The following is a 12,212-nucleotide window of genomic DNA, read 5'->3' as shown; positions in this document are numbered from 1 at the left end:
ATTGGATTTCGTGTGTGGAGCGTAACCACGACTACATCGTCTACTATGATGAAGTTGAGATCGAGCCCAAGCTCGCAATCTCCGCCCTCTTGCTGTGACGCCCCAGCTTCCCAAAAGGATCATCTATTCTAGAACTACTCCCGTCCGAACACACTTAACTCTTTTAACTTTTTGAACTTAAGCCATCATCCAAAATACTTAAATCGGATTAAGAGTTTAGCCCTATTATATCTCATATATATGGCTACTTGGGATCTCACAATCTCCTCTTTTTAAGCCTTGACGTTTCCGTTAGGCTCAAACTTAAAAATATCAGGCGATGTGAGACTCGTCTCGTTAGACTAAACCGATCTTATGGGAGAGCCGCGCTCTACCCACAATAGTCAACAGTATGAGAGTCTCGCTCTCTTCACTGTACAATCATAGCTCAGTCGAGACTCATCTCGCACTTCCTGCTGATAATTGACTCTGATACCATCTGTGACGCTCCAGCTTTCCAGAGGGTCACATATTCTAGTACTACTCCCATCCTAACATGCTTAACTTTCTTAACTTTTGGACCTAACCATCATTCAAAATGCTTAAATCGGATTAAGAGTTTAGTCCTATCATATTTCATATATAGGACTACCTAGGTCTCACACTTGCATCCGGAAAAAGGAAACTTGTGTTCGTTCGAATGCGAGCCACGTCCCGCCAAATTATATACGGCTCTCTCCAAGCAGAAGCTGATCATGGTCTATCTCCTACAACCAGAGTAGTATAAATTCGTACAATTTTAGAACGTGGCTTCCCGTGATAGGTTCCCAGTTATTTTTGCTACAGGATACGGGCTTCTATATTGATGAATTGGTTTGACACTTTACAAAATGAAGAAAACGTGCACTTACTTATTCACCAGCTCAGGTCGTATTATTAGCTACGACTTCCCTTCTACGGTTCCTTCAAAAAAAGTAAAAAAAAAAATAACAATGACTGGAAATAGTTGCCTACACCTGGTGCATAGAAATACAAAAAATTTTTAGAAAAAGCTAATTTATGGGATATGTTCCCTTAAAAATCGAAAAGATATATATAAAAAATGTATTATGAATTATGGACACTTATCGGTTATAAATATAACAATTTATTTTAAATTACTCAATTTTTCAAATATATATAGTATGGCACCCGCACATTAAAAATAATTTGAGTGGACAAGTACACTAGGTGCACCCAATAATATCTGGATGCCCAGGTGGGCCCGGTCCAACGACCTCGCTCCGTACCCTGCGACCTGTGAGTTGTGATCGATCCCACTTCCCTTCGAATCCCCGCAAACTCGCGCTCTTCGCACCAAAATCGACATCTCCGGCGCTGTCGAAAGAGGCCTTTGCTTGCATTCTCTCCTTCCTTCCACCCGCCGACGCGACGCCCCAACCCCTTCCTCTCCTCTACATAAACACCACCGCCCCTGACCATGCTCTCCCCTAGGGTTAGGGTTTCACCTCCCACCACCGCAAGCACGGGGAAGAGGACGAGGGGAAGGGGAAGGGAGTTAGGGCTTTGGGTTGAGGACGATGATGGAGTCCGGGGCTCCCCTCTGCAACGCGTGCGGAGAGCCCGTGGGGTTCGCGGCGAGCTCCGACGGGGAGCTCTTCGTGGCTTGCCATGGCTGCAACTACCCGCTGTGCAGGACGTGTGTGGATGAAGAGATCAGAGAGGGGCGTTCGAGTTGCTTCAGGTGCGGGGAGCGCTATATGCAAGCCCTAGGTCCTCTATCTCTCTCTCTCTCTCTCTCTCTCTCTCTCTCTCTCTCTCTCTCATATCTACTCGTTTGTGATCTTAATTTGTTACTTTAGTAGCTTCGCTCTATGTCTTGTGTGTAACAATGCTCTCGATCAGTTTAGAAATCACGTTATTTGGTGGTGATGAATCTATAAGCAAAACTACCTTAGCTGCTGTGATGATAACTAGCTTAAGCCAGGAGAATTGCTTCTCTTATGAGTGAGACGAGTATTTGTGCTTCTATGCGTCTTTTTACTGAGTAGTGAAGAAATGAAGAAAAGATAGATTAAAATTAAAATTAGGATTGCCTATTAAAGCAAGATTGCAAAAAATAAGCTTGACAAACTCAAAATGGAAAAAGATGTTGAAACACTTATGTTTAAAAAAGGTTTGCTTCCTCTATCAGAGAAAGAAAGGAAGTTAGTTATCTCAATCTCTGGTTCATATTTACTGTCCCCTGCTTTGTTTCGTACCTGATACAATTATTCAATGAACTTAATCACTTTAACGAGCAAGATATGTTTTTCTCGTTATTTCTTACCTTAATTAATCAATATTATAGTTAGGGAGCAGAAACATATCTTGTGTCTAACATCATGATTGATAACACCCTTCTTAAGAACTTGTCAGCGAACATCTCTGTTTTAGATAATTTAGACTCTTAAATTTCATTATTACAATCAGCAATATTGGGCTTTAGGACCCGACAGTTCTCTTATTTTCTAACTAGGATCTTGCTTGATGATGTTGATAACTGCAAATGGTTTTTTCCAGATAAAGCTAGTAAAGCTGATGTTAATTCTGGGGGAAGACAAACATTCGAAGGCCACCTAAATGCTCACGAGGTGAAGTTTGCCAGCTATTGTACCTTAACATATTTCTTTGGAAATTTTATCTTTTACTGGTTACATTTTTAGACACTCACAGATCATTCGAGTTATAGCCCTGTAAATTTTCTATATTCAAACAACTTTTCCCGTTCTTTTGACTTGCACAGGATAATGGACTTCATGCTCGAAACTTAAGCACTCTCTCTGCAGTTGGAAGTGGTAGGGCTTTTTGTTCTGGTCACTACGTATTTTCTTAACAAGAGTTCTTAGTTTTTTCTCTATAGCTACTGTAGGTTGTAACTACTTAACTTTCCTGTGTTTTTGTTTAAAGAATTAAATGATGAGACGGGGAACCCAATATGGAAGAATCGAGTGGATAGTTGGAAGGACAAGAAGAATGTAAAGAAAGCTACAAAGAAGGCTGAAATGGCTCAAATTCCAGTAGAGCAGCAAATGGAAGAAAAAGAGTAAGGACATAGGGTGCTATCGGAAATTGACTTTTTTCTTTCAGATAATTTTGGTTGTGGTCATCTTAATATTTTTCTGTTCACACTTTACTAGCTCTTACCATGTGAAGCAGTATTATTGCATGTCATTTCTCTAGTAGATATTAACTGCTGCTATGTCCTGACACTGTATTGCAGGCCGTCTGAAGCTTGGCAACCACTTTCGACAATCATTCCCATCTCACCTAATAAGCTCACGCCGTATAGGACTGTAATCATAATGAGATTAATTATCCTTGGGCTATTCTTTCATTATCGAATTACCAATCCTGTTGACAGCGCTTACGGTCTGTGGCTGACCTCGATCATCTGTGAGATCTGGTTTGCAATCTCTTGGGTGTTGGATCAATTTCCCAAATGGTCACCTATCAATAGGGAGACATATATTGACAGATTATCTGCAAGGTATGCATTTGGAACTGTTGAATATGGCATTTTGCTTAAGTATTTATATATAAAGGGATTGTCCATAGAAATGATGTGAGGATGGTCCCACTTGTTTCTGATATATGTGAAAATGCAAGTTTAAAGTGAGGATGGTTTGTTTTGTTTCTCACTCAGAGACTATATCATATCATTATTGGAAAGCTTTTAATCTGTTAAGTCTAATTTATCATCAGAAAAATTCACTTGAAACGAAACACGACTAATACAGATTGCTATCTATATGCAAGAAACATTCTAAAAGTTTTTTTCTTCCCAGATACGAGAAAGACGCTGAAGGTAATGAACTTGCTGCTGTGGACTTCTTTGTCAGTACTGTGGATCCCCTAAAAGAACCACCGCTGGTTACTGCAAACACTGTCCTTTCAATCCTCGCTGTGGATTATCCTGTTAATAAAGTTTCTTGTTACGTATCTGATGACGGTTCTGCTATGCTTACTTTTGAGACGCTTGCTGAAACTGCGGAATTCGCTAGGAAGTGGGTTCCATTCTGTAAAAAGTACTCAATTGAACCACGAGCACCTGAGTTTTACTTTTCACAAAAAATTGACTACTTGAAGGACAAAGTGCAGCCGTCTTTTGTTAAAGAACGCAGAGCTATGAAGGTGAATTATTTCTGCTATAATTCTACCAAGTATTGCATAATTATCTAATGAGCTTTTCTGAAGTAGTCTTTGCAACTAAATATGGCCAAATTGGTAGAAACAGATTGATAAATAGATCTTAAAGAGCAGAGCATTAATATCTACGTCTCTTCGCAGAGAGACTATGAGGAGTACAAGGTGAGGATAAATGCCTTAGTTTCTAAGGCCCAGAAAACACCAGAGGAAGGATGGGTTATGCAAGATGGAACACCATGGCCAGGGAATAATCCACGTGACCACCCCTGCATGATTCAGGTTTATTTCTTTTAAGTTTGGGCCATCATCACATGCATGTGTTGAGTTGATTGAACTCATGCCATTGTGACAAAGAGTATATAATAAACTTAGGAACAACAGTGATGCTACATTTTATCATGTAGTTTTGTTTTTATATCCTATTCTAGGTATATGAGTGATCCAATTTGCAATATTCTGTTCTTCGGGGTTTTGACATTACTTAAGGTGCCATGGTAGGCAAATTGCTATTTATGACATATGATATTAGTTCCTGGAGGACATCTCACAACGAAAGTGACCGCCTAGCCGGGACAAGATAGTTAGGATCTTTGTTGTGCATAGCACTAATTTTATGGAAAATTAGATCCATTTAAGCCCTTCAGTTACATATATTTTCGAGGCAACATCATTAAATCGTTGCCTATTTGGCTCCTTTAAATGCCTGTGAGTTTTCTGTTCTTCTGTTGACTGATGATTCTATCGATATTTTTTGTAAAGTAATCTATTTCACTGACGTTTAGAAAGATGATTATCATTTAGATCTGCTATAGTCGAACCCACTGCTGCATAGATGTATGTTTTTGAATGGGGTTATTGTTAAGCTTTTTTTTCCTGCAGGTTTTTCTTGGTCATAGTGGTGCTCATGACATGGAAGGAAATGAACTTCCCCGACTAGTGTATGTTTCAAGAGAGAAAAGGCCCGGATATCAGCACCACAAGAAGGCTGGTGCCATGAATGCATTGGTACACAGAATTATTCTTCAGACGAATAATTCTTTCTCAGTTCTCCTAATTAGTAATGCACCTCACCATGGCTTACAGGCTATTTATTTTATTCTTTTTATTTTTATTGCAGGTTCGTGTATCTGCAATTCTCACAAACGCTCCATACTTTCTTAACCTTGATTGCGATCACTACATCAATAACAGTAAAGCAGTACGCGAAGCGATGTGTTTCATGATGGATCCTGAAGTAGGTAGAGATGTCTGTTATGTCCAGTTCCCTCAGAGGTTTGATGGTATAGATCGCAGTGATCGATATGCTAATAGGAACATTGTCTTCTTTGACGTAAGTAACAAAATATTTGCACCCACCTTTTGACTCTTTCTTCTCTCTCTTTAATTTCTTTATTGCATACTTGCCATGTATAGGTTAACATGAAAGGACTCGACGGCATCCAAGGGCCTGTTTATGTGGGAACTGGTTGTGTTTTTAATAGGCAAGCACTCTATGGTTACGGACCACCATCTTTGCCAGCTGTTCCAAAGTCTTCCTTTTGTTCATGGTGCTGCAGCTGTTGCTGCTGCTGTGGGGGCTCCAAGAAAGTTCAAAAAGATCAGAATGACATTTATAGGGAATCTAGACGAGAAGATCTTGATGCTGCTATATTTAACCTACGAGAAATTGACAGTAAGTATGCTTTACGTCAGGTAGTTTTTACAATGAGGAGCTTACAATGCTTAAAAATGATGTTAATTCTTACGCAGATTATGATGAATATGAGAGGTCCATGCTAATCTCTCAGGCGAGCTTCGAAAAGACTTTTGGGTTGTCCTCAGTGTTCATTGAATCTACTCTAATGGAGAATGGAGGGATGCCCGAGTCTGCAAATCCAGCAACACTGATTAATGAAGCTATTCACGTAATTAGTTGTGGGTACGAAGAGAAAACCGAATGGGGGAAAGAGGTGCGTCTCTTCTCAATCTATTATAGTGCCGAATTATATTTTTGTAACAGATAACAGCTTTATGCTCAATATGCAATGACCGAAGTACAAGAGCTCGATAAGGGTACTTTTCGCTCATTGATATCGAACCATGACCAATGAAACAAACATTAGCAGAAAATGAATGGCCTAATGAATGGCTGAAGTCAACCTGCGAGTTGCGAGTCCAATTGTTTTCCTACCTAATTTGTGAATTTAACTCTGAGGTGTCTTCTTACTTTCTGATGAATAATTTTGCTTTTGTATCTTTTATCTGGTTGTACATTCTCAAGGTGCAATGAGTACGACTTGTTTCAAAGAGCCTTTTGTTCTTCCCACCTTACAATACAGGATAATCCTTGTCGCTGAACATATTGGTATTCTTTATTGCTAGCTTCTTTCTGAACCCTGGCATATAATTGTCTCACAGATTGGCTGGATATACGGATCTGTAACTGAAGATATATTAACTGGATTCAAAATGCACTGCCGCGGGTGGAGATCGATATACTGCATGCCAACAAGGCCTGCTTTTAAAGGATCGGCACCTATCAACCTCTCAGATCGGTTGCATCAGGTCCTTCGCTGGGCTCTTGGTTCTGTCGAAATATTTCTGAGTCGGCATTGCCCCCTTTGGTACGGCTTTGGAGGTGGCCGTCTGAAATGGCTCCAAAGATTAGCCTACATTAACACCATCGTCTATCCCTTCACCTCCCTCCCTCTTGTTGCATACTGTACCTTGCCTGCCATATGCTTGCTGACAGGAAAGTTCATCATCCCGACGGTAATGCAACTTTCTTCTCTCCTTAGTCCAATAAAAGCGTCAAAATATTAGTGCTTAATGCCCTAACTAGTGATATCAAAAGCCAAACACACAAAACTTGGTGACCAAAGTTCAATCCATCTATATTCCAAAACGTACTCTAAACTCAGTGTCTATATGCAATTCACCCACAGCATTGGTAACATATCCTACTTTGCTAATACTATCACTCCAGTAATTGTGTTGCTAAATCACTTTGCCTCTGCAAATTTCACGACTCTCTACAGTTTTGCTGATGTCCAAGTCTCTCATTCTTTGAAATGACTGACAATATTTCCTGCTTCGTATCTTGCGCCATCTTTTTGACAGCTATCCAACCTCGCAAGCGTGTGGTTCCTTGGCCTTTTCATCTCGATCATCCTCACAAGCGTTCTCGAGCTGCGGTGGAGTGGTGTCGGGATCGAGGATTGGTGGAGGAACGAGCAATTCTGGGTGATCGGTGGCGTCTCTGCCCATCTATTCGCCGTCTTCCAAGGCATACTCAAGATGGTTGCCGGCCTGGACACAAATTTCACCGTCACAGCGAAAGCCTCCGACGATGCCGAATTTGGTGAGCTTTATGTTTTCAAGTGGACCACAGTGCTGATCCCCCCGACGACCATTCTCGTCGTCAACCTAGTAGGGGTGGTCGCTGGATTCTCCGATGCGCTAAACAGTGGGTACGAAACATGGGGCCCGCTCTTTGGGAAAGTGTTCTTCGCGCTGTGGGTGATACTTCATCTCTATCCCTTCCTCAAGGGTCTCATGGGGAGGCAGAATCGTACTCCGACCGTCGTCGTGCTTTGGTCTGTGTTGCTCGCCTCCGTCTTTTCGCTGCTGTGGGTGAAGATCGATCCATTCTTAAGCAATTCAGATAGTAGCGGAACTGAGGGCTGCATGTCCATTGACTGTTGAGCTTCATTTTCAATGGATATGAACTTGCTCGAGTAGACCTGCATAATATGATTTCTCCTTTTCTTTTTTTTTTTCTAATTCTTATTTTGGGCGTTTTTGAGTGAGCAGCAATTGAACACCAAAGTGATGATCAGCTTATTCTTATCAGAAACTGTATTTAGTCTGGGTTATGTGGTTTCTATTTCGCATGTTTCAATCCTTTTACAAGTTTATTGTTGAAGGTTCGAATACGACATGTAAATTGTTTGTAAGCATTGGAATGATTACGCAAGGATCAAACTTCCTTTTAGTAATGTAAGTATAGACATATTAAAAAGCTCGCAAACCAGAGTTGACATTTTACCGAGAGTTAAATTCTCATTCATGCTTCTAAAATTATCTGCATATTTGTTCGGTTCTGCGCTTCATATGAGGTTTAAAGTTCTTATCCTTTCAAATCTAAGAGCCTCCTTAATCTTACATCTCTCTCCCGCTCAAGTACGTAAAAATTACACACCAAAAAGTCATAAAGAAATTGAAAAATGCCATCGTAAACTTCGAAAAATCATAAATAAACACTGATTGATGGGGGGAAAAAATATATTTTCTGATCTGTTTAAGCAAACTCATAGCATATATTGAACGCGAAACAACAAAGTGTATTGAGTAGTGAGTAACAATGACAGTGATAAGGTCATCAGATAGGAGCGAAAGACTATTTTATTTTCTTAATCATAGCCTCAGAGGGCTAATTCATTTGAACTATGCAACTAGTCATCACGCGACCTTATCTATCTATTTTGCTAAAATCATGCAAAAAATTCTCAAATAGAAAAAAAAAAAATTAAAACATATATATATATATATATATATATATACACAATTAGTGAGAAATTTTTAGCCTCATAGAGAAGATTAGATCTACTCAACACAGCATGAGCTTCAGACATATGCTTGTCATTTACTCTGTCTAATCATCGGCACGAATTTGAAAAAGGATAAAAAAGATAAAACATAAATACGATTCATAATGAACCCTGATATAAGTTAATGTTTATGGAGAAAGGGGATGGGACTCAGAATATGGGTGGTGATATATCAGGATGGTCGGCAAGGCTAAAAAGTAGCCATTACGACGAACGAGACCTTCTAGGAAAGCACAGAGCATTCATCATCGCCTCCCCTAATCGAACCCAACATCGTTAAAATTCGAAAATACTGCGAGGAATGGAATCATCATAGAAAGAATCGCCAAAAATTTGCCCAAACAAAAAAAAAAAACGATCGATGAGAACACGAAGAAGAGGATCGGCGAACAGGAGGAAGAGATCGCGACTGGTGAGCGCACCGCGGCCTTTTATTTATGTATAAGATGCTCTGAGGATTAGGGTTTCGGGGAGGATAATATCTGAGCCGTTGGTTGCGGGGATCTCTTTGATCCTGGTGATGATAGAATCCCCGCCGTTGACCGTCCCCCGGGTGTGAGTGGTTTCTAGCATTTTACACCGGGCTTTTTTTGCATTTAGCTCCTGAAGAATTTTTATTTTAAAAGTAGCCCTATCAAAATTTAATTTGCAAAAATGGCCCTACTCCTGCCACGCAAGCGCCACGTCCACGCGGGCGGGGCTGGGGGCGGTAGTTAAGTTAAACACGGTGAATCATTCACCGTGTTTAGACACGGTGAATGATTCACCGTGTTTAGTACGTATTTTTTGTAGAGGAATAGGGAGTTAGGGATGTTAATGGGGTATGGATATTCAAAATATTATTCGAACCTAAACCCGAATAAATTATTTTATATACATAATTTATTTTTACATATTTATACAATATATAAAATATCCAATAATTTTTATTTCTTAGATCTTCATCCAATCCAACGGTATAAAATATCTAATAATTTTAAAAATCTATACCATTGGATTGATGAAGATCTAAGAAATAAAAATTATTAGATATTTTATATATTGTATAAATAAATAAAAATAAGTTATGTATATATATAATTTATTCGGGTTTAGGTTCGAATAATATTTTGGATATCCATACCCCATTAACATCCCTAACTCCCTATTCTTCTAGAAAAAAATACGTACTAAACACGGTGAACCATTCACCGTGTTTGAACACGGTGAATGGTTCACCGTGTTTAACTTAATACACTGGCCCATGCCCAGCCCGCGTGGCGCTGACGTGGCGCCTGCGTGGCAGGTGCAGGGCCATTTTTGCAAATTAAATTTTGATAGGGCTATTTTTAAAATAAAAATTTACTAGGGGGCTAAATGCAAAAAAAATACCCTTTACACCTAATAGGATGTAACTACTTTGACTAATGTAAATTTTTTTTAAAAAAAAAAGTTTTATGCCCAAAATAAAATTAAAATCAACATGCGAATCTGTACAATATATAAATAGTAAATGATGATTTAATCCTCAACTATATCATTACGGGTGATAATAAATACTGATATATTATATATAATTATAATTATTATATTATATATATATTAATATATTCCGGATATAATACTATGAAGTACCAAGCTTGTACTATTGGAGTTTCTACCGTTAAATTTATTTTGATCATCTCTATCCGTTAATTATACTATAAACCAACCACCCACTCAACCTTAGGGGACTACTATCATTTAATCAATCGGTGGACCACTATCATCCTAACAGTATATTTTTTCATCTAACGCCAAAAAACTCATAATATCAAGGGCTTTAATACTATAATTGAGTATAGTAACATAATTTTCTCTCTCTATCTCTCTCTCTTCTCTCTTCTCTTCTCTCTCATATATATATATATATATATTAATATATATATATAATATATATTAATATATATATATTACGATTTAACATATAATATGTTATTTCATTGTTCAGACAGATTATTTTTTTTTGGCTTCATTTGTTACTCTTATTTTCAGATTTATTTTAAAAAATTACAGCTATTATATGTTGGTTCCTTAGAAATTTGTTCGTCACCATTTTTTTTTTTTTTCTCTTGAGACTCGTTCTTTTATAGCTTGTATGCGGAGGTGAAGTACCTTACACTTCAAAACTCCCAGTCATGGATCAAATGCCGTTTAGTATTGCTACCGCGGCTTCTCTTTTAACTGTAATCATTTTCAACATACTTCAATAAACAACTTGAGCGTAAACTACATTCCGATAATACAGCCAAATTATTAATATTATTAAATTTTTGATCTTTGGATGAAAAGATATACAGTTAGAATAATATTAGAAGATCAAGTAAGTGATTAATTAAATAGTATAATTTGCCTAGGCGAAATATAATCAAGAAATAGCTCCAAAAATTGATAGTACTATTGAAGGCTTCAAACTCCAAACAACACCACCTACTACATTTCTAGACAAAAAAAATTATATAAAAAAAATAACAATGGAACTAAAATATTATAATAGTAGCTAATTCTATATATATATATATATATAATATATAATAATATATATATATTATAATAATATATAGTATGGCTACTAAACTCTTATGAGTATTAGGTCCTTCGTACTCATAAGTTGTTTTCGATGATGGGACTTCCAAATCGACGATTCAGTCCGTTAAATAAGATCTAAAGTATTTGAAACTTCTAAAAAATAAATTTCGTAATTTTTCGAAATCATAATAAAGTCCATCAAGCAGGTATAAATGAACGGTTTTAATCGAACGACATTTTAAAAATGAATAATCGGATCCTTCAATTTAAAATCGAAGTTATTGATTTTTAACTAAGTAGTGAATAAAATTTTCTATTAAAAGTTTAACCGATTCCGATTCGTTTATACCGTTAAACTAGTAAGTATTCCATACCGGCCGTTAAAAATTATCAATTTTGTGACCTTTTGATCATAAGGTAAATAATGTCGAAAAATTATGAAATTTGATTTCTAGAAGTTTTAAATACTCTAGATAATGTTTGACGGTGCGGATCGTCGATTCGAAAACTCTATCATCGAAAACAACTAATGGGTACGAGAATGATCATACTGATAATAGTATAGTAGCCGGACTCTATATATATATTATTTGTCATCTATTTTTGTCCCTTAAATTTATAAAATTTACTATTCGATGGGACTCAAAGATTAAATCCTAAAAAAGAAAGGGCGTCAAAACTAGATCTCTTGCTCATGTTATGTCAATGAAAAATCCTTTGAAGACTTCACTTAACAGCACTGGTGGAACACCAACCGCCCTAGCGCAAGTGACAATAGACTTAATGATTGATACTCGAAATTTCAAATTCAAAATTTAGTTACTTAATATTTCCAACTAAATTTATTTTTAAAAAAATAAATAAAATTAATAGCATTCTACCTTTCTCTCTCAAAAAAAAAAAAAAAAA

The 12,212-nt window shown here is 37.5% G+C and overlaps 1 protein-coding gene across 1 annotated transcript; it reads left to right on the top strand.

The window, feature by feature from the left end:
- On the top strand, positions 1,407 to 8,144 carry LOC109722071 (cellulose synthase A catalytic subunit 4 [UDP-forming]). The gene is made up of 13 exons (XM_020249955.1): positions 1,407 to 1,752; positions 2,542 to 2,612; positions 2,765 to 2,816; positions 2,929 to 3,064; positions 3,242 to 3,508; positions 3,807 to 4,152; positions 4,309 to 4,446; positions 5,047 to 5,172; positions 5,285 to 5,497; positions 5,581 to 5,839; positions 5,917 to 6,116; positions 6,565 to 6,918; positions 7,267 to 8,144. Exons 1-13 carry the CDS (start codon positions 1,560 to 1,562, stop codon positions 7,849 to 7,851), a joined length of 2,940 nt encoding a protein of 979 aa, XP_020105544.1. The 5' UTR covers positions 1,407 to 1,559; the 3' UTR covers positions 7,852 to 8,144.

This window comes from Ananas comosus, linkage group 16, assembly GCF_001540865.1.
Source record: "Ananas comosus cultivar F153 linkage group 16, ASM154086v1, whole genome shotgun sequence".
NCBI lineage: Eukaryota > Viridiplantae > Streptophyta > Magnoliopsida > Poales > Bromeliaceae > Ananas > Ananas comosus.
This window is presented reverse-complemented; position numbering and strand designations above follow the sequence as displayed.

Excerpts from the sequence above, each read along its gene's own strand:
- LOC109722071 (XM_020249955.1), top strand. The coding sequence starts at position 1,560 with ATGATGGAGTCCGGGGCTCCCCTCTGCAACGCGTGCGGAGAGCCCGTG. Across the intron at positions 6,117-6,564 it reads AAACCGAATGGGGGAAAGAG|ATTGGCTGGATATACGGATC; the intron begins GTGCGTCTCTTC and ends ATTGTCTCACAG. Across the intron at positions 6,919-7,266 it reads GAAAGTTCATCATCCCGACG|CTATCCAACCTCGCAAGCGT; the intron begins GTAATGCAACTT and ends TCTTTTTGACAG.